Genomic DNA, 26706 nt, shown 5'->3' on the forward strand with positions numbered 1-26706 from the left:
CGTATTTTGGGGGTAAAATTTCTGTTCCTACACATCAGTTACAAGTATCTCTCTCACTCAGCTGTTTTCATTTGATTATTCATTGTTATGGGAAAACATTTCACTTCTTTTTTAACATTTCACTTCTTATTGTATCTATTTTACCATAGGTATTTTTATTAATTTAATTCTCAAAAAATTATCTCCCAAGGGATGCCTGGGTGGCTCAGCAGTTGAGAGCCTCCCTTCGGCCCAGGGCGTGATCCTAGGGTCCCAGGATTGAGTCCCACATCGAGCTCCCTGCATGCTTCTCTCTCTGCATATGTCTCTGCCTCTCTGTGTGTCTTTCATAAATAAATAAAATCTTTTAAAAAAAATGATCTCCCTTCTACAACTGACTTAAGATCTGTGATTCCACATTCTTCTAGCTTTGTGGATGGCTTTTTAATATTTAACTCTTTAATTTGAAATATTTAGGCATGACACAGGTGGTTTCTGTACATTTATTTTTCTCCATTTTCATATTTATTTTCTTTTTTAAGTATTTTATTTATTTGAGAGAGAGACTGAGCAAGCACGAGTGCAGGGCAGAGGGAAAGGGAGAAGCAGGCTCTTGATTGAGTGGTGAGCCCAATGCAGGGCTTGATCCCAGGACCCTGGGACCATGACCTGAGCCAAAGGCAAACGCTTAACCGACTAAGCCACCCAGGCGCCCCCCTATTCATTTTCTTTAATACATTTTTAGTGATGCATTTTTATTATTTTGTGTCACTTGATGTACCATATATTGACATCTTAAAAATGTTAGTAGTCTACTCTTTATTGCTACTGTACTTTATCATTATATTTTCTCTACTTAAGATAGTACCAGAAAATTATGACAATCGTTTAAAGTTTGGCAGAGTAAATCCTACACTATTATCTTTTCATCTAAGAATATTGCTTGGTTGCATGTTTTTCCCTGAGAAGTTTACAGATAGTCAAGTTCTCTTAAGTACTCTGTCTGGATTTTAATTGCTAATAAATTAAATCTATAAATTGTGAAATACCTTTTTTATTATATTCTCTCCCCAAACAAGAGCATACATGTATTTCTTCTTGTGTTCAGGATCCTCGTTTCTGCTGTTAAAGATGCCCAATCCTTTTTTATAATTACAGATGTTCCTTATCAGATTAGTACTACACAGTTAATGTTTTTTATTATCCTCGACATTTCTGAAGCATGGGTCATGCAGACTCTGTTTTCACCAACAAGTCACTTAACACAGCAGTTTCCCATCCATTATCTCATTTGCGACTCACACCAACAATGTGAGACAGGTCAAGTTCCAGACTTGTGACTTCAGAGATGAACATGTGTAAGAAGTAAGCCCAAGGTCACTGAGCCAATAACTGCTGAAAATAAGTCTCAAGCTCCAATTCAGAAGTCTCTCCATCTCTTTTTTGGATTGCATTAAGAAAACAGTGAAGGGAAAAAAAAGAAAACAGTGAAGGGGCACCTGGGTGGCTCAGTCAGTCAAGTGTCTGCCTTTGGCTCAGGTCATGATCCCAGGTCCTGGGATCGAACCCTATGGGGCTCCCTGCTCAGGAGGGAGCCTGCTTCTCCCTCTCCCTCTACCTGCCCCTCCCCCTGCTTGTACTCTCACTCACTCTCACTCTCTCTCTCTCCCTCTGTCAAATAAATAAAATCTTTTAAAAAAAAATTTTTTTGTATATTTTTTATTGGAGTTCGATTTGCCAACACATAGTATAACACCCAGTGCTCACCCCATCAAGTGCCCCCCTCAGTGCCCGTCACTCAGTCACCCCCCCATCTTCCCACCCACCTCCCCTTCCACTACCCCTTGTTCGCTTCCCAGAGTTAGGAGTCTCTCGTGTTCTGTCTCCCTTTCTGATATTTCCCACTCATTTTTTCTCCTTTCCCCTCCATTCCCTTTCACTATTTTTTATATTCCCCAAATGAATGAGACCATATAATGTTTGTCCTTCTCCGATTGATTTACTTCACTCAGCAAAATACCCTCCAATTCCATCCACGTTGAAGCAAATGGTGGGTATTTGTCGTTTCTAGTGGCTGAGTAATATTCCATTGTATACATAGACCACAGCTTCTTTATCCATTCATCTGTCGATGGGCACCCAGGCTCCTTCCACAGTTTGGCTATTGTGGACATTGCTGCTATAAACATTGGGGTGCAGGTGTCTCGGTTTTTAAAAAAAAAAATTAACACAGAAAATGAGGAGTGATCTCCAAGTTTTCTTCCAACACATATATACTGTCATCCAGGGCTGTTAATTAGGGAAGCAACTTACATTTAATTTAAGGTACAATATTCATACTTGATCATTGCAGTTTCCATCTTTTACTGATGGTGGCAGTGGTTGTCTCCGTAGACACCAGAACTTTTGGACTTAGAACAATACAGTTAAACAGATTTCACAAAACCTTTATTAGGTCTACTACATGTTGTATATGGCATGTATATGTTGTGTAAGTGGAAATGTAGCGTAACATTGTTTTATGTCAGAATATAGTAATAGCCTCTTTTTTTTTTTTTTTTTTTAAGTGCACCATGGGGATGTCACTGGCCCTGAGGTCAGAATTCCTGTCAGGTGATTTGTGCAATTCCAAACCAATTCTTTTCACTAGAATGTTACGACATTGCTGTTGGCTGCCATCACTGAGTCCACGTCAGTTCTCTAAGTAGGTTAGAGGTCATCCTGCACATATATATCCTGCACATATACACTTTTTTATTGCCTACATGAACTTTTCGTTATTTTTAAAGATTTTATTTACTTACTTTTAGAGCAAGAGTGAGGGAAGGCACAGAGGGAGAGAATATCTAAGCAGACTCCCCACTGAGCACAGAGCCCATGATGGGGCTCAATCCCATGACCCATGAGATCAGGACCTGAGCTGAAACCAAGAATCAGGTGCTCAACCGACTGAGCCACTTAGGGGTCCCAGCAGTGTGAACCTTTAAAAGTAGAGTTCATGGACGGGAATAAGACACTCTGGTCTACCTAGGAGACGCAGGATTTTGTATACTTTCATAAGCAGAGGTAGTCTTGGGCAAAAACTGTGAAGGTTATGTCATTTATCCTCCAGCTCCTATCTTTTCTTCCAGATCCTCTCCTTGACCTTTTGCCCAGTTTTTTCCTATCAGGAGGAACCGGATCTGAGAGGCAAAATGTAGAGGAAAGAGCATAGCTTTGGCATCAAAAAAACCCTCTGTTGTCATTCCTACTCTGCTATTTTGAATTTAATTGACCCTAAATTGGACCTGGTTTCCTCACTTATAAATGGGGATGAATGATAGCTTATGAAGGTTGCCAGAAAATAAAACAAATAGGGAAGTATTTATGTAATTTATACATTTAGGTTATTAATATACCAGGATCTGAGCCTAAATATTTTATGCATTGCTCCTTACAGCAATTTATGAATAACCCCCAGGGTCTTTGCATGTGCTGCTGGCTGTGCTAGATGACATCTGCCTTTAACCCTCAGGATTCAGATTCTAGAAGGATGGTTAGAATTTCCCTCTTTGAGGCTCCAATAGCACTTATGCTTACTTCTCTTTGGTCTTTTAAAAAATATTTATTTCTTTATTTGAGAGAGAGACAGAGACAGAGATAGTGACAGAGAGCACGAGTGGGAGGAGAGGGAGAAGCAGGCTCCCCACTGAGCAGGGAGCCCAACACGAGACTCAATCCCAGGACCCCAGGATCATGACCTGAGCCATACTGAGCCACCCAGGAGCCCCTTCTCTTTGGTCTTTACCACATGTTGCAATTCCCGTTTACCTATCTATATCTCCCTCTAGACAAACTAGAGTCTTTTGGGAGCAGACACCTTGAGGACATGCATTTTTAAAGGTCCAGATAAAATATAGGATGACCAAGAGATAACTAATATGCAGGGAACAGGAGGGAAAGAATGGATAAAACAAGTATATGTGAAAATGAGAATACATGACAGACTATGAGATGTACTCTGGGAGGTAAAGTAGGAATAGGTCATATGTCCTTAAGGGATCCACTTCATGGAAGAAGTGGAACTGGAAAAAGGCTTTGAAGGATGAGAAAAATTTGACCGGCAAACACTGAAGAGACAGTGTCCTAGATGGTGGGAGCAGTACAGTCAAAGGCACAGAAGGAGCAGGATATCTTTGGGGGACTGGACAGCACCATTGGCAGAGGTAGATTACAGATGGGGAAGTTGTGGGGGGCGGTGCAATTGGAAAGGTAAGCAGGAGCTTACTCTGAATTCGGAGATGAGGAAGTTGAAAGAGTTCCCACTGCTGCTTGGCCCTTGTGCATTCCTTCCCCTAAGTGCTCAGAACAAGCTCCTCCCCCATTTCTTCTAACACTTCCAGTCAAGCCACAGCCTCCTTGCTACTCTTAGAAACTAGCTTACATCAGGAGCCTCTTCTGGGACAATCAGAGTAAACTCTGCTAGTGATATACTTTCTTTGCCTTTTCCTCCTACCATCAGTTTGGCATCCAAAAACCTCTGTTGTCATCCTTACTTGCTGAGTCTTCCAACTTTGTCACCCTGATTGAAATAATCAGAATCAAAAAAATAAAATAAAATAAAAAATAAAAAAATCAGAATCTATGAACATCAGACTGCTCTGATTTTTTTAATGGTTACATGATTTCGACATGATCCATACATGACAAACAGATAAGGTAAAACGCAACAAATCACCAGTTGAGTGACTTGGACCAGTGGTATGGGGGGTTGGGTGCAGGAAGCAGTGGGCTTACAAGACAAAAAAACAGCATGAGCTAGCAGGATCATTCCATGGGTTTCTTTTTTTCTTGCCATGCCCTAAGGACCTTCAATAACCCTGCATCTCTGACCCTAGCCAAGTCTGACCAAAGCAGACCTTCTGGGGCCTGAAGTAGTCTTACCCTGTTAGTCTTGGGCCAGTGCTTGCCTGTTATCCTAACATCTTGCCTCTGACCTCTTCAATGTTGGCCAGACGTATGACTGTATATTTGTGTTGCTTTCTCAATGTGCACAGCAATTTGCTCATTTCGGGGAGTACAACTCTTCCCTGAACAACCTGGGAAGGTTCAGCCTCTCTTCTGTAGGACCATTACATGGCGTCAAGATTGCAGCTATAGCACCATATTGGATCTTCTGGAAGAATAGTTTTTATCCAGAGCAAGCCACTATCCACCATCTCTCTTTACCACTAAGCCACCCAGGGATCCCTCCACCATCTCTCTTTAAACAGCCATTCTGATTACTGACAATCTGAGAAGCCATTCCTATAGTAAATTAATTACTCTAGTCCTTAGAGTCTTCTCTTCCAGCTTTTCACCATTCATCACCACCACTACCATCTTTGTTGAGCCACAGATGAGTGTATCAAAGACATGAAAAAGGGAAAAGTGTACTAGGTTGCCTGGCTGGCCCCAATTTTTCACCCCTAACCAGCAGGCAGACACTTGCCATAGTCTCATCCCGGGTGGAGTGAATTTTCCTGCAACTCGACTTTGAGCTCAGCCACGTAACTTGCTTTGGTGAATGATATCTGGAAGGAAGGGCCACTGACAGTTTCGAGCCTAGGCCTTAATGGGCCTTGCGCATTTCCATTTGTTCTCTTGCACTTATAATATCACCATTAGATGAACGTACCTAAGAACAAGCCATCTCGACCAAGAAAAACAAAGAACACACATGGAGCAGAACCACCCTATCTAATACACAATGCCTGATGGGATACAGGGACACCCCAGCTGCCACATCCTGAAGCAGTGACATCCAGCCTGAGCCTGGCCTTGATCAATAGAACTTCAGCCAAACAGCAGATGCACAAAGACTTCCTGCCTACCCTAAATGTCCTGTGTCACCACTGCTGACCAGACCAGGGTGACCACTTGATAAAAGGGAAGCAAAAGGTAAATGAGACAAGCCAACCAAAGCATCTTTTTGAGGGTTTGTACATGGAAACAAATTGTAATCAGTAAGGGAACAGAGTCAGGTAAACTCAGAGTGTGAGGTGTCATTTAGAGCCCTGGGCAACTTGATAAATAAACAGAGAAAGGCAGTCTTGAGAGTGAAGTAAGAAAATGGCACATGTTCAGAGTTTCAGAGAAGAGTCCCTGAAAGACCAAAACAAAAAGATGGTTAGAGTTATACTCAGTTCCCAGATGCCTCCAGCACCAGCAGACACAAAGCCAGGTTGAGCTGCAGGTCTCATGTCTAAGAAGTTGTCAATTGTGTCATCACAACCATTTCTCATCTCCCACTCAGCATGTGCACATGCACACACACAAAAGCACACAAAGAGTTTTTAGCTAGCTTAAATGGATTTTGTTCCTTGTAACTAAATAAATGGACTAAGGGGGCACCTGGGTGGCTCAGTGGTTGAAAATCTGCCTTTGACTCAGGTTGTGAACCCGGGGTCCCAGGATCAAGTCCCACATCAGGCTCCCTGCACAGAGCCTGCTTCTCCCTCTGCCTATATCTCTCCCTCTGTGTCTCTCATGAATAAATAAATAAAATCTTGAAGAAAAAAAAGAACTGGACTAAGATATTTTCCATAGTGGAAGAAGGGGAAAGAAGAGCAACCAGTTGTGTGGTCACATTCCCTCACATGATAGAAAACCACCCTGACTACAGGTGGGACCATGTATCCTGTACCTTTTGCTGCATAAGGAACCATCTTCAAGTTTAAGGGTGTTGAACAAAAAAATATTTTGCTCACAATTTTGTGGATTGTAATGACTGGGATACTTGGGACATTTGTGATGGCTCTTCTGGTCTTGTCTGGCTGGGCTGACATGGGATGTTCTAGGATGGCCTCACATGTCTACTGATTGTTAAGCTGTTTTTCTAGTAGGGCCTTAGTGGCAACGATTTGTCTCTCCTCTGTGGCGGTCTCTCATCCTCCAACAAGCTAGTCTAGGCTGCCCTATACGGTGGTTTGAAGATGACCAAAGAAGAAGCAAAAGAGCAGTAGCCTAAATGAGGAAGTTTAAGTCTCTGCTCATGTCATAGTTACTAGTGCCCCTTAGCCAGAACAAATCACTTGGAGTATACACCCAGGGCGATGGAAACAAAGCAAGGGGTTACATACAGGGTGGAGTGAACACTTTGGAAGCTCTTATTGCAACAACACAGCAAAACTATAGTAGAGAGGGAGGAAGAAAGGAGTACTGCCAAGAAGGGCCTGTGTGCAAGGGCCAAAAGCCAGGGGAGTGGTATTTTTAAGGGAATGAATCTAAGAAAGCCTCTGGTTTGCTGTAACTTGATCTGTATACCTCTGGAAGAGTACAAAACTTTAATTCAGGGACTTATTACTCTACATTCATGGAAACATTGATCTAAATAGTTATAAAACAGGGGCGCCTGGGTGGCTCAGAAGGTTAAGTGTCTGCCTTCAGCTCAGGCCATGATCTCAGGGTCCTGGGATGGAGTCCCACTTTGGGTTGTCTGCTCAGTGGGGAGTCTGTTTCTCTCTCCCTCTCCCTCTGCCCCTCCTTGCCGCTCTTTCTCTCTCTCTTTCAAATAAACAAATAAATAACATCTTTAAAAATAAATAAATAGTTATAAAATACACCCTAAGCATCTGTAGTATTTCACCCTCGCTGGGATGCCTAACCTCCCTTTCTTCCTTTAGAAAAGCATTTCAGTTGAATTAAACAGGGGGAAAATATCAAAAGATTGAAAATAAAGTGTTTCCTGAATACAATTGATGTAATAAGTTCTCTTACACTTGATAGCAAAGAAGGCTCCCAAATAATAAACATAATTATGAGGGGGGGGTGCTATTCTGTTGCAAACACTTCACAGGATGGGGAGGTACCACCTGAGGCACCAAACCCTTACTTGATGTGGAGCTTGTCCCTTTATGTATCATAACCATATAGCTGTGTGTCATAAGTTAAAAGTGATCATTCTGTTCCTTATTCCTGAACATGTATGCAAGTCTGGGCATCCATATCTAAGAGGTTGGCCGACTGGAAACCTCCAAAGGTCATAGCAGTAGGGACTCTATCACCTGTGTCATATGCAGGCATCTCAAAGGGTCTAAACATAGGCACTAGATCACAGCAAGTTCTCTTAGCTAGGCAGAGATGTCATATCACCCCATCCAGAAGAAGAAGAAGCCATGAAAGGAGAACCATGCAAATTTATGTTTTCCTCATTGTACAAATGCTAATTGACAAACAAGTTAATTCTCCTTTAACCATGTTCCTCTTGCTATGTTGCCTAACTACAAACCAACAATTGTGACATCACCATCACTTCCAGGCAGAGAAAATTTCCATTCGTAGACTGCAGTATCATTCACCAACAACTAGGGAAAAGGACATGCAGGGGAGTGGAAAAGCTAAGGTATACAGCATTTGAAAATGGAAGTTCAAAGTGTATGTGAAAGTTTTCTGAAGAGCAGGGATTGGCAGACCAACTGGTTTTATTCTATTTTGTTAAAAGATTTTATTTTTAAGTAATAAACCGTAGGGCTCAAACTTAGAACCCTGAGATCAAGAGTCACATGGTCCACCGACTGAGCCAGCCAACGCCCAAAGCGTCCAACTGTTTTTATTTTTAAAGATGTTATTTATTTATTCATGAGACACACAGAGAAAGGCAGAGACATAGGCAGAGGGAGAAGCAGGCTCTCCTCAGGGAGCTGGAAGAGGGACTCAATCCCAGGACCTCAGGATCATGACACGAGCTGAAGGCATATGTTCAACCACTGAGCCACCTAGGTGCCCCACCAACTGTTTTTAAAAGGAGAAAAACACCTCTGTTCCCCATAAGTTGTGATTTCACGTGTGCCAATATTTTACAAGATTTTAAAATAACCTTTAAAAAAATTAAACGTGTAAGCTTATTTAAATACAACCAAATGGATTCTAATAAAATTTATTTTATCATTAGTGAGAAAATAGGCCAACACAAGCCATGTGGTCAAAAATAAAGAAGGTCAAGATCAGAGAATCAAAATGCCAATGGGAGGGAAACAGGAGATTTCTCAACCCAGGAAATGAATGCCCAGTAATGCACAGTCAGCCAAGGGAGACAAGTAGAGGACAGAACCATTCACATATGTTGAAACTATCTCTACAGTTTTTAAAAATAGACTTTATTTTTTAAAGATTTATTTCTTTGAAAGAGAAAGAGCACGAGTGGGAAAGGAGAGAGACCAGCAGACTTTGTGCTGAGCGCAGCGCCTGACACAGGGCTCCATCTCACAACCCTGAGATCATGATCTGAGCCCAAACCAAGAGTTGATAGCTAACGACTGTGCCACCCAGCCGCCCTAAAATCGACTTAATTTTTAGAGCAGGTTTTAGTTTCACAGGAAATTTGAGCAGAATTTTCTTCATTTTCTTCAGCTGTAATCATAAATACCCTCTGCCCCCAGAGCCACAGCCTCCTCCATCATCCATATCCTCCACCAGAGGAGTCCTTTCATTACAACTGATGAACCTATATTGACATATCACCCAGAGTCCATAGTTTACATTAGGGTTCACTCACAGTGTTTGTATTCTCTGGGTTTAGACAAATGTATAATGACATGTATCCACCATTATAGCATCATACAGAGTTGTTTCATTGCACTAAAAATCCTGTGTACTTCACCTATTCATCGCTCAGGCTCCCACACACACCCCCAAACAACCCCCTGGCAAGCACTGATCTGGCTCTCTCCGTGGTTCTCCCTTTGCCAAATTGTCATTTAGGTAGAATCCTACTGTAAGCAGCCTTTTCAGTTTGGTTTCTTTCACTTAATAGTACACATTTAAGTTTCCTCCATGTCTTTTCATGGCTTGATAGCTCATTTCCTTTTGGCCCTGAATAATAGTCCATTGTCTGAATGGACTACAATTAATCCATTCACCTACTGAAAGACATCTTGCTTGCTTCTAAGTTTGGCAATTATGAATAAAGCTGCTATAAGCATCTGGTGCAGGTTTTATGTGGACATAAGTGTTCAACTCCTTTGGGTAAATACTAAGCAGCACGATTACTGGACCATGTGGTAAGAGTATGTTTAGTTTTGTAAGAAACTACCAAACTGGGGATCCCTGGGTGGCTCAGCGGTTTGGCACCTGCCATCAGCCCAAGGCCTGATCCTGGAGTCCCAGGATCGAGTCCCACATCGGGCTCCCTGCATGGAGCCTGCTTCTCCCTCTGCCTGTGTCTGCCTCTCTCTCTATCTGTGTCTTTCATGAATAAATAAATAAAATCTTTAAAAAAAAAAAAGAAACTACCAAACTGTCTTCCAAAGTGGCTGCACCATTTTGCATTCCCACCAGCAATGAATGAGAGTCCCTGTTGCTCCACACCCTTGCCAGCGTTTAGTGTTTCTCTATAGTTTTTAATTCTTCATTCTCTAACACAGAGAGAATGGTGATAAAGACCCAGGTTTCATGCACTGTGGTGAGGAACGGGGATTTTGGAGAATGGAGTATAAAATATATAGTAGAAAACTATGAAAAAAGACCACAGGGGCACCTGGCCGGCTCAGTTGGTAGAGCAGAAACTATTGATTTCAGGGTCATGAGTTCAAGCCCCATGTTGGGTGCAGAGCTTACTTTAAAAAATAAAATTAAAAATACCACAACTTTTTTTTCCAGTGATGGCCTAATTATTTATATATATACAATATTATATATTTTTTATAATTATAATTATATATTATATAATATTTATGTTTACAGTATCTTTGGGAAAAGAGCACTATTGACTCATTGTAGGTTGACTTAGACTCTGACTTCTCCTTTTTTTCATCAATTCATAAGATAAACATGTGTACCTTACCACTTGGTGACCAATTTCATACATTTAAGTGACCTTGGACAAGTGACCCAGATCCTTGCCTTTATTTTCTTCAGCTGTAATAAATGGAGTCGAGCTAGACAATTTGAAAAGTTCTTCCCAGTCCTTTAATTTTAAGAGATTACACCTGTAAAAAAAAAATTACACCTGTATGTTTCTTTACAAATAAGAAGTGCCCCCAAAGATACGTGATTTCAATGGATGTTTCCAAAGGCGGGAGAGTTTCCCATTAAAAAGGCAATGAATGGGCAGCCCAGGTGACTCAGCAGTTTAGCGCAGCCTTCAGCCCAGGGCCTGATCCTGAAAACCTGGTATTGAGTCCCATGTCAGGCTCCCTGCATGGAGCCTGCTTCCCTGTCTGCCTTTGTCTCTGCCTCTCTCTCTTTCTCTGTGTCTCTCATGAATAAATAAATAAAATATTTAAAAATAAAAAAATAAAAACGCAATGAATGTACTTAAATGAGGATTGTCTGTGCTCTTCCCTCATGTGCCATTCCTAAATGATAAATGATACATTTTCTTCCGAAATTTTTCCTAATCATGTTTAAATATGGAGCCTAAACAAGAAATCATCAAAACCAACTCTAGATAACTCAAGCTACTTAAATTGCTTGCCTAAAGTGCCTTGGTGTTCACCTCTGGGTTTCTCTGGTGGAAACAGATTGCCAGTGAAAATCCATCTTGCCTATCATGATTAACCATGCTACTTGTAGAGTGTGTTCACGCTTCCTCCCATCCACGTCAATAACATTTGCCCTATTTGACAAACTAGCAAAAGGAAGCCAGGGGAGAAAATTAGTTACTCAAGGTCATGAAGATCAAGTATTGAATGGCAGAGCCAAGATCAGACCAAGATCCTTAGCTTTCCCAATCCAGTTTCCTCCACTGCTTTACTTTCAGACCTGAACTGGGTGGCAGGGCAAGCAAGGTGGAGCAGCATCCTGCCTTCTTCCTTTTGTGTTTATTTTTCCTTCTTTTCCTGGCTTCCCTTCCCTCAGACTGCTATAAAAGGGCATCAGGCCTGATGTCAGTCAGGAGACTGAAAATTTTTTTTTTAATTTTTTTATTTATTTATTTATTAGTCACACACACACACACACACACAGAGAGAGAGAGAGAGAGAGAGAGAGAGAGAGAGAGGCAGAGACACAGGCAGAGGGAGAAGCAGGCTCCATGCACTGGGAGCCCGATGTGGGATTCGATCCCGGGTCTCCAGGATCGCGCCCTGGGCCAAAGGCAGGCGCTAAACCGCTGCGCCACCCAGGGATCCCAGGAGACTGAAATTTTAGTCCTGCTTCTGTCACAGAAGGCTGGCTGGCCTCAGACAAGTCACTTAGGCTCTCGGGGCTCACGTGTCCATTGTTACTTCCAACTCTGCCTCAGTAACAGTATGAAAAATGAAATCAGACCATCTATTGGTGGGGGTCCCTGGGTGGCTCAGCGGTTTAGTGCCTGCCTTTGCTCAGGGCATGATCCTGGAGTCCCGGGATTGAGTCCCGTGTCAGGCTCCCTGCATGGAGCCTGCTTCTCCCTCTGCCTGTGTCTCTGCCTCTGTGTGTGTGTGTCTCTCATGAGTAAATAAATAAATTTTTTTAAAAGTATCTATTGGCTGATTTTTACATTCATGTAAATTTGAGTTTTCAGGGTGCAGCTAGGGTTTGAACAGTTGAGAAAGAGCAGGCAAATGGGAGTCATTCCATCTGGGTAAGAGGAAATAGGACTAGGAGACTCAGAGTAAATATTTAAGGTGTGGAGATTAGATAAGGAGAGCTAGACTCTTCTATTTAAGACCCTTGCCTTTGACCTTCCCTGATCGCCAAGAGGGAGCTTAGATGTGTGTGATTCCTGAAAGCTGAAATATTTTGGCCTCTCAGTTTTGTTTTGGTGAAAGGAATCAGGATGTGAAATTCAGACTGCTATGGGAACCACAGGATCAATATATTTAAGAATCTCTCATGTACATCTAGCCCCACTTATTCTGAAATGTTTGAATTCTGATCCCATCATATTGGTAAATAATTTGCTGTCCTCTTAGAAACTGAGAGTCAAAAGTGTGTGAAAGTTGGAACATGATCAGCCACTTTTTTTTTTTTTCTGGATCGATGGAGTAGGTTTGGTGGCTTTTTACTGCCTCTTAGAATCAAGGAAATCCTTATCTATATCATTTAATTAATGCCTTTCATGGTGTTTAGAGGCAAGTTAGCCTACTTCCTTTACATTTGCCTGAATGCCTGTCTGTGTCTTCTTCCAGGAAATTCAGAAATACTGATTCAACTGCCCTCTTCTCCTAAGGAGGCCAGCTTATCAGTAGTTATTAAGTCCAGCATTTGTATAAGCAGGCCTCATGCGGAATACCAGAGCCTGACATCTACACAGAGTTTGGAAAATTTCCTTCCAGAGCAAGTGTGGTTAAACTATAAACACAGAGATAGACAGGAGAGTGTGATGCAGAGTAAGGGCTAGAGTGGAAAAAAATAGAAATGATGTTCCAGAACACTGAGAGATTAGGGGAAAGGATGGAAAGAAATGAAAGAGGGCCATTAGAAACGACAAATACCCACCATTTGCTTCGAAGTGGATGGAACTGGAAGGTATTATGCTGAGTGAAATAAGTCAATCAGAGAAGGACAAACATTATATGGTCTCATTCATTTGGGGAATATTAAAAATAGTGAAAGGGAATAAAGGGGAAAGAAGAGAAAATGAGTGGGAAATATCAGAGAGGGAGACAGAACATGAGAGACTCCTGACTCTGGGAAATGAACAAGGGGTGGTGGAAAGGGAGGTGGGTGAGGGGTGGGGGTGACTGGGTGACGGGCACTGAGGGGGGGCGCTTGATGGGATGAGCACTGGGTGTTATGCTATATGTTGGCAAATTGAACTCCAATAAAATGAAATTTTAAAAAAGAAAAGAAATGAGAGAGGGACAATATTAGAGTGCTTTTGAAATTGACAGCATGGTGGTTTACATAATTTTAGTGACTTTCAATCAGTATCTTTTAAAAATTAGGGAATTGTATAAAATTTCAGGACACAAGAGACTTCAGTTCGAAGCTTCATTTTTCTTCCAACTGAGGAACTGTTGTACTGGACCAGAGGTGGCAATTCTTTTACAAGCAATTGCTCATAAAATTTCAACAGAACAAATGGCATTCAGATTATATGAGGACAGTGAAGTGAATTAATACATACAAGGAACAGTTGTGTTTGACAGCGCCGATAAAATAATAAATACAATAGTAATCAGAAGCAGCTCCACCAGTCAGCACCAAAATACTGGGTTTTTTTCTTTGTTTAAATCATGTAATTATGGCTTGCTTCTTTCCCATAAAACCCTCCTGGTTTCCCCACATGAGCAGACATTTTTCCCACTCCTCTGGAATCTGTGCACCTGAATTGCAATTGTGAGATCACAAATAAAAGTCTGTCTTCTTTTTCAGTTTTGCCTCCTTTTCTCAGTTGACGGAAACGGCATCAGAACATCATGGAATCCAAAGCGATGCACAACTCTGATTCTAGGACTGCCGTTGAATTCAAACATGGTACCTGCCTGAGCAAGCAGCTCAGAGTTCTTTTGGTGAGTTCTCTTAGTTCTGAATCTCTCTGTTTCCATAATTTTTTAAAGTAGGCTGTATGCCCAATGTGGGCTGGAACTCACAACCTCAAGATCAGGAGTCACATGCTCTACCCATTAAGCCAGCCAGGAACACCATCCTCGCCCCAACCTTCCTCTTTTTGGTTGAGGCTCAGGTCCATGTTTGGGGTGTCTTTCCCATGTCCCATGTGGGCTTTTGTCTGTCTGTCTGAACTACAGTTACTCTCTTTTGTCTGGTAAATACTAAGTGGGGTCTTTGATTTGGAAAATTGCTGTGGGACAGCAACCCTCCTGGGACCCCAGCTAGGTGTATGTTATGGGTCCATATCTTCTAAATTTCTGTCTTGTTGGATCAATCTTATTTGTTATTATAGTGGCCACTCCGGAGATCTTTTGAGATTCCAAAATTAGTTTATTTGCATGCACAATTGGAAAAAGAAAAGAGAACCAAGCAGCTTGAGTAGGAAGCATAATTCACTTGGTATTTGGAGGCCTCTGAAAAATTAAATGATTCTAAACTTGCTTCCTTACACAAAAATAACTAAACTTTCTTTTTTTTTTTTTTTAAAGATATTTTTTTTTAATTTTTATTTATTTATGATAGTCACAGAGAGAGAGAGAGGCAAAGACACAGGCAGAGGGAGAAGCAGGCTCCATGCACTGGGAGCCTGATGTGGGATTCGATCCCGGGTCTCCAGGATCGCACCCTGGGCCAAAGGCAGGCGCCAAACCGCTGCGCCACCCAGGGATCCCCAATAACTAAACTTTCTAAAGCCAACTCTGACCTCCCTCAGAGATGATCTGTTCCAAAAAAGTTTATGAGAAACTGATACTTCTCTGTTGCTCTTCCTCTACATTCTCCCTCCTGCTCTCCACCTGTATATCCTAGGATATTTTTTAAAGATTTATTTATTCATTTTGGTTTTTTTTTTAATTTTTATTTATTTATGATAGTCACAGAGAGAGAGAGAGGCAGAGACACAGGCAGAGGGAAAAGGCAGGCTCCATGCACCGGGAACCTGATGTGGGATTCGATCCAGGGTCTCCAGGATTGCGCCCTGGGCCAAAGGCCAGCGCCAAACCGCTGCGCCACCCAGGGATCCCTATTTATTCATTTTGAAAGAGAGAGAGAGAGCATGAGCGGTAGAGGCAGAGAGAAAAGATCTCAAGCAGACTCCCTGCTGAGCGCAGAGCGCAACACTGGGCTCCATGTGTGAGTCCATATCACTACCCTGAAATCACAACCTGAGCCAAATCGAAGAGTCAGACAGTTAAATAACTGTACCACCCAGGCTGTCCTGTATATCCTAGTTTTACAGAACTTCCATTCTATAATTTCAAACTGGAGTTTCCTCTGGACCCTTCAGTCATCCAAACTCCTTCTAAATTTATAACTAATGGAGGGTCTAAGACTTCATCAGTCATTTATACTCCTTGGACCAAGGCAGGCTTGTGAGCCACTACCAAGGACTTTCCCAATGCCCTTGAAGAACCCTCCAGGATTTGCTAAGGAATTCATTTTAGTTATTCTGACCTATAAACCTGGTAATTCTGACCTTTATCAACTTATACATATGCTTGTAAGTGAGGGGACTATAAGCAAGGCGATGAATGGAAAAAGCAGGCTGGACAAAGCCTTTTGATGATTTTTCTAAGTGAAAAGCTATATGGACTACTGAAACATTAATTACTAAAACATATGCTTATTTACTTTTGACTTCCTATTACAGAGAAACTAAAGATATTTAGGTCTGTTGGTAAATGTTTTGTGCAATACTGAGAAATTTACTACAAGAAGGTCTATGTTTCTAAAAATTATGAAATGTATTAATAAATTTGCCAGTCTAAAGAATGCTGGTATAGCAGTACCTAGCTGGCTCAGTCAGTGGAGCGTGCAACTCTTGATCTCGGGGTTGTGAGTTCAAGCCTCACATTGGGTGTAGAGATTGCTTAAAAATAAAATCTTAAAAAAAAAAAGAGGGGCACCTGGCTGGCTCAGTTGGTAGAGCATTTGACTCTTGCTCTCAGGGTCATGGGTTTAAGCCCCACACTGAGGGTAGAGATTACTTTAAAAAAATAAAAAAATAAAACTTTTTTTTAAAAAAATGCTGGTATAATGGTCCACAACTGTTTACTTTTTATTTTTCATTAGAAATTAAGGTTTCCAGAGGCGCCTGGGTGGTTCAGTCAGTTAAGTATATAACTCTTGATTTGGGCTCAGGTCATGATTTCAGGGTCCTGAGATAGAACTTCATGTCCAATTCCTCACTGGGCGTAGATAGAATCTACTTAAGATTCTTTCTCTCCTCTCTCTCTGCCCCCACTCCCCCACCGCCCACCCCTCACTCCATCTAAAAAAAAAAAAAAAAAAAGAAAGAAAGAAATTAAGGTTTCCTGGAGTGCCTGGCTGGTTCAATTGGTAGAGCCTGTGACTTTTGATCTCAGGATCATGTGTTTGAGCCCCACATTGAGTGTGGAATTGCTTAAGAAAGAAAAATAAGGTTTCTACTAAATATAATTTAAGCTACTGGAAATAATAAGGAAATATTTCCACATGCCAGGAAAGTGAGGTGTTATGTATATGGTAAGAAAAGATATGAGAAATGGAGATGTGTTTTTTTGTTGAGGGAAAATTAAGTAGTTTTGTCCTAAAGCAATACTGCTTTAAAGAAGGAAAACAAAAACAAGGACAAAATCTAAATCTAAGGATGAACATTGTGGAATGTTCATGAAAAAGGAATCTTCAAAAAAAATTTTATGCATGGTCAGGACTACATTTGGAATGAATGAGCTTTAATGTCAAAGGTACGTATTGTACGTATGTACAAGATTAGACTTGGTTTCCTCTCGCTGTTAAAACAACAAAGTTTTCTTAGATTATTGATCCATTCTTGATAAGAAATTGTAAACAAAGGTTTTTCTTTGTCTCTGATATAATCTAGGTAAGTAAACCGAAGTTTCAATGTTTTGTCTTTATCAGGTGTTTGATTACTAAAGGAAACTAAATCTTCTCAATATTAAAAGAGCTAAGTTTTGCAAATAAACCTATATTTGCCTTAGAATCTTTTATTGTCATCTTGGGTAATAAATAAAAGAGTATTAAGTTTTGTAATTATCTGTGATCCTATTTAGGCATATGCTTGAAAAACTTCTGATATATTTAACAGACTTCTTCAAATTCTAATTCTAAATGAAGTGTTTTTGAACAAATTGTCAAATTACCAAAACATTGTCAGATATGTGATGATAACCCTTCTTAGGTTATATTGTATGGGTGAGTTGGTAGTAATATAACTGCTCAAGAAATAATAGGAAATTCCTAAAGTTTCAATATGTCCTGGTACAATGTTATCACCTCTAATTCAAATTATTAAAGTGTGCGTGTCACAGAAATAACCACATTTCTTTGTCAAGTGCATTGTGATGGACTCTCCTCGGACCATGGCCATTTTGAGTCTTTTGTCATTTAAAGTTCTTGTGTTATATATACTTGATGCTCTTGCAAATGTGTTTCAGTTTCAAGGAGATTCATGGAAGGGACTCTTGACAAATACAGGTTTCTGCTGATCTTAAGATCAGAAAATCGAACTGGATAAGAATTCCTGTCAGTAGTACAAAACCTGAAATCAAACAACAAGAATTAATAACATGGGCCTGGGGATGCCTGGGTGGCTCAGTTGTTGAGCATCTGCCTTCAGCTCAGAGCGTGATCCTGGAGACCAGGGATCAAGTCCCACATCGGGCTCCCTGCATGGAGCCTGCTTCTCCCTCTGCCTGTGTCTCTGCCTCTCTCTGTGTCTCTCATGAATAAATAAATAAAATTAAAAAAAATAATAACATGGGCCTGAATAAACTGAGGAACATGATTGTTGTTTTTATGACTCTTGTTTGAAATGTTGCTGATTTTCTAATGTTTGCTCTTCCAGATTTAAGGAAACTTTCTCTCTTAAGCTATCTACAACTTACTGAAATTTGATAAAATATTCCTTTGTAAACAAATATGAAACATTTGTCTTTTTCTCCCTATCGGATCCCTCCAGAGTTTAGAAGCTCTCAGTGAATATTCCTATTTTCACGGCAATTATAGTTATTTGCAAAATTGAGTAAGAATCTGCTCTCCTTGTAACAGAACATCATTGCAAATATTGGTTATATTACCCAGGCTTTGACTGGAGTGTTATATTTGAGAGAGAAGTGCATAGACTCAGATATAACTAATTTCATGGAGCCAATGAAGCCCCTTGGAAAAATAAGCCTGATACTTTGCTTACAGGGTTCCCAGCAGCCTTACCAGGTGAGCAAGGAAGGTCACTTCTTGGCAGGCACAGGAACCTCAGGATATTTGGGGGTCCTCAAGAAGAGAGGATTCACCCAAGTCCATAGCTATAAATTACACACAATTCTGATGGCAAGTGTTTGGGTTGGCTTCTTAGCTTGGAGAAGCTGTTGAAAGTTCAATCTAAAATCCTTATGAGGGATCCCTGGGTGGCGCAGCGGTTTGGCGCCTGCCTTTGGCCCAGGGCGCGATCCTGGAGACCGGGATCGAATCCCATGTCGGGCTCCCTGCACGGAGCCTGCTTCTCCCTCTGCCTGTGTCTCTGCCCCTCTCTCTCTTTGTGACTATCATAAATAAATAAATTTAAAAAAAAAAAATAAAATAAAATCCTTATGAGGGGGATCCCTGGGTGGCGCAGCGGTTTGGCGCCTGCCTTTGGCCCAGGGCGCGATCCTGGAGACCCGGGATCGAATCCCACATCGGGCTCCCGGTGCATGGAGCCTGCTTCTCCCTCTGCCTGTGTCTCTGCCTCTCTCTCTCTCTCTGTGACTATCATAAATAAATAAATAAATAATTTTAAAAAAATAAAATAAAATCCTTATGAGGGACACCTGGGTGGCTCAGCGGTTGAGCGTCTGCCTTTGGCTCAGGTTGTGATCCTGGAGTCCTGGGACCAAGTCCCACATCAGGCTCCCTGCATGGAGCCTGCTTCTCCCTCTGCCGGTGTCTCTGCCTCTCTGTCTCTCATGAGTAAATAAATAAATCTTTGAAAAATAAATAAAATCCTTATGAAAAGTTACAGCAAAGCAGACTTAAAAGAAGCTATATAATCAATCACTATTCTTGCTACACTTTTGAAGATCAGGCCAAGGTGTTAAAATTGGACTTATTTACAAACAAATTAGTATTCATTTGGTTATCTTTAGTGGATGTGAGGGTGATTTTAGAGAATGCTAAAAAAGAAAACCCAAACTGAATGAACCTAAGTATCTAATGGGTTTTATTAAAAGATTCGTGAATCAAGCAGCATCCCATCCAGCAAATTGGGGGCAGTTTGAGAAATTGTACAAAACGGAAGGTGTTTTTAGGAAGGAGGGTGGTGCTGGAAAGTTATTAGTAAAAGAAAAGGATTGTTCCAGGCAAGGTCACTTTCCCTTGGGGGAAGCAGCAGGGGGTCTTATCATGCAGGTAACCTCATCCTCCTTTGAGTGATGAAGAGGACCCAAGTGACAGACTCTTTGGCGCTGATAAGGAAGATTCCTGACTGACCAGTTCAAATTACATTTCTGGGTTTGCAACAACGTGGATGGAACTAGAGGGTATTATTCTAAGCGAAATAAGTCAGTCAGAGAAAGACAATGATATGATCTCACTCATATGTGGAATTTAAGAAACAAAACAGAGGATCATAGGGGAAGGGAGGGGAAAATATGAAATCAGAGCGGGAGAGAAACCATAAGAGATTCCTAATCATAGGAAACACATTGAGGGTCGCTGAAGGGGACGGTGGGGAGGGAGGGGGTAACTGGGTGATGGGCATTGAGGGCACCTGATGTAATGAACAGGGGTGTTATAGAAGACTGATAAATCAGTGACCCATACCTCTGAAACTAGTGATATATGTTAACTAATTGAGTTTAAATTTTTTAAAAAGATTATATTTCTGGGGGAGATTGAAACTGCAATCAAATTAGGTATTAAGTACCAGTTTGGAAACTCGGCCTAAGGAACACCATTTTGGGCCTGTGGTTTTTTTAGAAAGAGAAAAAAAATTCTATTTCAGTAACACACGTGTGCGCATGTTAGATTCTAGTTCTGATTGAGGGTTTGTGGTTTCCCTATAAAACTGGGCTGGATCCTGAATTCTGGTTTCTTCAGCTTTCTGACTGTGATTCTCCAGCTAAGGTTTCTAATTTTCTTTCCTTCTTTTGACTTGGAATCACTGAGAACTAAAATTGCCACTTTGTGGATGCCCGAGTGGCTCAGTAGGTGAATTGGCTGCCTTCCGCTGCTCAGGTGGTGATCTCCAGGGAGGTGGGGGGAGGGGAGGAAGACTGAGATCCGGCCAGTGTTGGGCTCCCTGCTAAGCTGGGAGTTTGCATCGCCCGCTGCTCCTCCTTCCCCGTATGTGCTCTCTAATAAATAAAACCTTTTCCAAACATTGCCGTTTTTTCCTAGAGCCCTGCAAACTGAAGTAGACAACTTGAGATAAACTTCAGGGACATTGCCACAACAGCCCACAGTCTTCGTGCCTGTTGCTATATGGGCCACTCAGAAAGATCACCAGAGGTATTCAGAATGCAAACCAGGGAGATCTATCAGATTGCCACCGCCTGCTCTCACTCCCGGTGAAGACGCTATGAGCCTGACATCTAGAAATCTCAGCAGAAGCACTCAGGACTCACACATTGGGTTTATAATTTGCTCTAGTCAATAACCTTTGTTTCCTTTGTTTTTCTTTTGTTTCCATAGAGATGCCTCTTTTTAATCAGCTGATTGCTTGCAGCAGATAGGCCTAATTTTGGGAACCACTTTTGTTTTTTGTTTTTTAATTATTTTTTTATTGGAGTTCAATTTGCCAACATATAGCATATCACCCAGTGCTCATCCCCTCAGTGCCTGTCACCCAGTCACCCCAACCCCCCGCCCACCTCCCCTTCCACTACCCCTTGTTTGCTTCCCAGAGTTAGGAGTCTCTCATGTCCTATCATCCTCACTGATATTTCCCACTCATTTTCTCTCCTTTCCCCTTTATTCCCTTTCACTATTTTTTATATTCCCCAAATGAATGAGACCATATAATGTTTGTCCTTCTCTGATGGACTTATTTCACTCAGCATAATTACCCTCCAGTTCCATCCACGTTGAAGCAAATGGTGGGTATTTGTTGTTTCTAATGGCTGAGGAATATTCCATTGTATACATAGACCACAGCTTCTTTATCCATTCATCTTTCGATGGACACCGAGGCTCCTTCCACAGTCTGGCTATTGTGGACATTGCTGCTAGATACATTGGGGTGCAGGTGTCCTACCGTTTCACTGCATCAGTACCTTTGGGGTAAATCCCCAGCAGTGCAATTCCTGGGTCCGGTTGTAGGGCAGTTCTATTTTTAACTCTGAGGAACCTCCACACAGTTTTCCAGAGTGGCTGTACCAGTTCACATTCCCACCAACAGCGCAAGAGGGTAGGGAACCCCTTTTGTAAGACCACCTTCTGAAATGAGACACAACTGTTTGACTAAACTGACCTACTTTCAAAAGTAGGACTTGTTCCTGAGATATGGAGCAGATCTCTTACTCAAGGTCCAGAACAGAACATTTAAACTCCAGCTACCAGAAAATAATATTGATCTCTGATTTTTTTAAAGATTTTATTTATTTATTCATGAGAGACAGGGAGAGGCAGGCTCCATGCAAGGAGCCCGATGTGGGACTCGATCCCAGGACCCCAGAATCATGCCCTGCGCTGAAGTCAGATGCTTAACCACTGAGCCACCGAGGCGTCCCTCTGATATTTTTGTTAAAAACAAATATTTCTGGACATAATATTCTCCATTTTGAAGCTCCATTTTTTCTTTCCAACTCATGAACTCTTGAACAAGGAGGCCAGGAGCAGCAATTGTTTTACAAATAGTTGATCATATAAACAGAGCAACTGGCATTCACATCATATGAGGCCAGTAAAGTGGATTAATACATACCAGAGACAGGCTGGTTTCACAGCACCAATAAAATATTTAAAAAGTAATCAGAAGTGGCTCCATGGGTCAGTACCGAAGTAGCAGTTTTTTCACTTCTTTAAAACATGTAATTAATTACCCCTTCCTCTTGCTGATAAAAACCCCTTGTTTGCCCCACATGAGCAAGACCCTTTTCTGATGTCTTCAGAATCTGTACACCTGAATTACAATTCTAAGACCCCAAATAAAGGCCTTTGTTTTTTCAGCTTTGCCTCCTTTACTCAGTTGATAAAACGATATTCAGTAGAGGAAGACAATGCAGAACTCATAGCATGGAGGGATAAATTGTTTTGGAAACATTTTCCACTAATGTAAATATACATAAGATATATTTATGTATAAATATAGGTATCATATATAAATTATGCGCATGCACGCAGTCTCTCTCTCACACACACACACACACACACACACACACACCTGGAGTTGTCACCTATTTCTCACAGTGAGTCTTGATTCAAAGTTTGAAAAGCCCCTGAAACCTGGGAGTCAAAAAGGGTCCTGGCAAGGTAAATTCAAGGTCAAATGAGAAGAGACCCTTTCCTCTCCCTTTGCAAAGTAGAGCAGTTAATGGAGGGAGAGGAAATGGCGTGGGAGGGTGGGGACACTGGAGTGAGGTCAAGCGAGGAGCAAGGGCGCATCAGGACAGGGAGGTGCCGGATGCCCAATTGTCAACTAAGGGACCCGGGAAGGTTGATCTTGCCATCTTCCCTTAAATGCTAAACCGAAAGAACTTCCGCGTTCCTTGTCTCTGAAGCGTATACAGATGAGGGATTCGCCGCGCTCCCGCCGTGCTCCCGGGGGTCACACTACACGGGGCCGGTTCCTGCACAGGGAATTCTTATCCAGGGCAAGGATACGCGAGTGGGCGGGGCGTGGGAAGCGCGGGAAGGCCTGACCCGGTCAGTCTACCGAGCGAGTCACGCCGCACTGTGCGGCGCTCCCCAGAGGAGCCGGCAGTTGTGCACTCTGGGGCCCATTCGCGGGAGGGAGCTCCGGGGCGAGGGTTGGGAGCTGTAGCCTTTCCACGGGCCAGCGACCCTCCCCGCCAAAGGGCAGCGCCCGCCCCCCGGCCCCGGCCCTGCCCGGCCCGGGCCCTGCGGCAGGACGGCTCCGCCGCCGGGTCGCGGGAGCCCACGTGATCTGCTGCGCGGGCCACCGCCTCCGCCGCGCCCAGGCCCCGCCCCCGTGACGTCTCACCGCCCTCTGATTGTCGGAGCGGTCCGCCTCTTTCTGCGCTCGCTAATTGGCTGGCCCGGCGGGCAGCGCCCCCCCGCGCCACGCCCCTAAGTCGTTGGGAACGCGTTTAGGGGCGGGGTCTGGGCCGGAGGGGCGGGGTGAGGAGGTTCCGCGCGGGTAAAGGGGCTGCCTGGAGCGCGGTCCGAGCGTTCTGGCGTCGCGCGCCGCTTCGTCTACCGGCTCGCCGCCCGCCCCTCCCCCGCCCGCCGCCGTCACCGGGGAAACGGGCCGCGATAGCCCGCTGACCCGAAGCTGGTTTCATGGCAGCCGCGAAGAAAGCAGTTTTGGGGCCGTTGGTGGGGGCAGTGGACCAGGGCACCAGCTCAACGCGCTTTTTGGTGAGCCCAGGGTGACATTTGAGGAGGCGCCGAGCCGAGGCGGGAGCGCAGGGACTCGGGGCTGGCTGTCGCGTCCCCAACCCGAGCCTTCCCCGACCCCGGGCCCCGGTGGCTAGGCAAAGGGTGGAGGCCAAGGCCCCCAAAGCGGGACCTGCCACGCTGGAGCTGCCCTGCGTGGGCCTCGGGGACCTCGGCCTCTCGCGACCCCCGCGGCCGAGCTGAGCAGCCCCGGCCTTGGTGGTGGAGCCGGGTCACCTACTAATAGTGGGACTCCACCCCCAAAGGGAACTAGGGCTAGCCGAGCATCCGTCCTGAGCGGCCCGCTCGCCCCCAGGGACAGGTGGCCACACTGACCGCTATTGCGGGCTTCCCCAGGAGCATTTGGCCTGCGGGGCGCAGGACGTCCTTGGATGGGGCGAAAGCTGTGTCACGGCTCTGGTAGCCTAACATAGCGTCCTTTGGAGCAGCGGAACGAATATAGTATTAGTGTGATGGTGCGTTGTCATCCTCTCCCACAGAAACTGCAGAAGGTGGAATGCCGGCGTGGTGGAGGGGGCTGCTGAACACATTAGGAAAGTCACACTACACTGCTTTTACCAGCATCTTTATTTAATTTCGGAGACTCACAAATTTCAGTTCTGTTACTTTGCCGGTTACAAACAGATGGTTTTCTCCGTGCTTCACAGCATAAAGTGACAGGAAAATTCTGTTTCTCTTTTTATTTACCATGTATGATAGCAGTTTTATCACAACGGAGTGCTATTTAAGGGACTCTGCTTATTAATATGTTTTTGCAATTAGGAAACTTGCTCTTAAAGTGATCCAGCATCAGTTTAGCAAGAGAATTTAAAAGTTATTTAAATAAATGATTGTTAAGAACTCAAGCTTTCAGTGGATATTTGACTAATTTCACAGGTTGGTGTAAATACTGAATGATTATTTAACTCTGTCTTCACTTCTTCGAATGATTTTTTTCGTGCATTATTTTGTATGTGTATATATATATATATATATATATATATACACACATAGGTGTACCTATATGTATACATTATATGTAAAGTTGATTCATTTTTTCCAAGTTCTGTTTAGCTGACCACTTGACTAAAAACCTGCATTTGTGCCTTCATATTGATACTAGCCTCTCATCTCCAGCAAAAAGCTTTCAGTCCAGTTTAAGTTTGAATCTTCTTTAATGACTTACCCTGGTTTGAGCTGCCAAGACATAGTTCTACTGTCTCTTACATTGCTTATCTTTTAATCACCCAGGGCAGGTTTCACTTTGTCTGATTTTCATATAAATGTTTGTAAAGTAATCCTGAATCATAAGTAAAATAGTCTGTCTAACTGGATTTGATTAATACATAAAATACACAATCATCATTACCATCTCCCCCAGATTAAGAAAGACCATTAAGACGTGTGCTAACTGTGGGTTAATTTTTGAAATCACACTCAAGAATTGCCCACACAAATGCCTGCAGGGGCCAGCCAGGTAGAAGGTGGAGAGCAGACTCAGGCCAAGGGGACAGCCTACAGCTGCCAAGCAGGAACATCAGCCCAGTGGTTGCCAGATCTTCAAATTCTTTAAGAAAAGCTGATAGTCTAAAGTTTTCAGTGAAATCTTTCAATTTTTAAATGTTGGCCACTAGTTCATAAAGCACTGGGAGAGGGTCAAACTAAACATGGTGATTGTTTTCAAGTTTATGCAGCTTTTGCCTTCTATGAATACAGGTAAAGTATTTCATAACTTTGTAGGCTTCCCTTTTAGGCGCCAGCCTGTACGTGACTCTTCACTGTTGCTGTCCTACTGCAGCTTGTTCTAAAGATTCTGTTGCCCAAGAGGCATCTTTCTGCCTTGGTGGGGAAAGAATTCATCAGGTTCGTATTCTCACGATCATCTATCTGTTCAGTGTGTGACATGAACAACACAAGCCCCCAGAAGTTGAGTTCTGTTTGCTGGGCTCTGTGCGGCATGGTCTCGTTGAGTAAGCTAAGGTGCAAATTCATAAGATTCCCATCCTACTTATGGAATGATGTGAAAAAGTTAGTCAATTAAGTTTTCTGCCTCTTGAGAAACAACTGTGAAAGCATGCCTCACAGGTAGATAAAAGACTTAGAGATCATGTGTGAAGTCGAACAGAACTTAGGAATGGTTTAGCGAGGTGTTTTCTTCTTTGGTTATAAGGAAAGTGGTTGCTAAACCACTCCCTGCAAAATACAGATAATGGATTTGCTGAATAAGTGCTTCAATCCCAAGGTGATTCCCAGGAGTTGTTCCAGTAGTTTTGTTCCATGTTGTAATTATGATTCAAAACTCATTGCTTACCTTCTCCGGGAAGAATACAGTGGATAAGAACTGTCATAAGGAACTTTATAAAGTTAAAGGTGTTTGAATAATTTCCTGACCATTATTCATTAGATTTACATATCATTTGACTTTTATAAGACCAATAACCTCTGCAAACTTTCTTCTTCCTTTTCCTATACTAGCAATGTTTGCTTTTCTCCCATGATGGACACAAGATTTCTTTATTCGTGCTCTTCATCTGTGCGAATTGCCTCCTCCCTTATTCCCCAGATCTGCTGCTTGAAATTTGAATCTGCCTCCAAATAGTGCCTCAACTGCCATCTCCTAACAAGTCTTCCTCAAACTCTTGGAATTTTCTATCCCTTCCTTTTTTTTTAAGATTTTATTTATTCATGAGAGACACGGAG

The 26706-nt window shown here is 42.6% G+C and overlaps 1 protein-coding gene across 7 annotated transcripts in view; it reads left to right on the forward strand.

Annotated features, from left to right (window-relative positions):
* Positions 1 to 23762: 23762 nt before the first annotated feature.
* GK (glycerol kinase) overlaps positions 23763 to 26706 on the forward strand; it is a 76237-nt gene continuing 73293 nt past the window's right edge. For 2 of the 7 annotated variants that reach the window (XM_041740604.1, XM_041740605.1), the window contains exons 1-2: positions 23765 to 23988; positions 25747 to 25869. In XM_041740604.1, coding sequence (XP_041596538.1) covers positions 23911 to 23988; positions 25747 to 25869 — 201 coding nt within the window. In that variant the 5' untranslated portion in view covers positions 23765 to 23910. Of the gene's footprint in view, positions 23989 to 25746; positions 25870 to 26706 lie in introns of all 7 variants that reach the window. The other 5 variants (XM_041740603.1, XM_041740606.1, XM_041740607.1 and 2 more) reach the window with 5 other exon arrangements.

Source organism: Vulpes lagopus, chromosome X (assembly GCF_018345385.1).
Source record: "Vulpes lagopus strain Blue_001 chromosome X, ASM1834538v1, whole genome shotgun sequence".
Lineage (NCBI taxonomy): Eukaryota > Metazoa > Chordata > Mammalia > Carnivora > Canidae > Vulpes > Vulpes lagopus.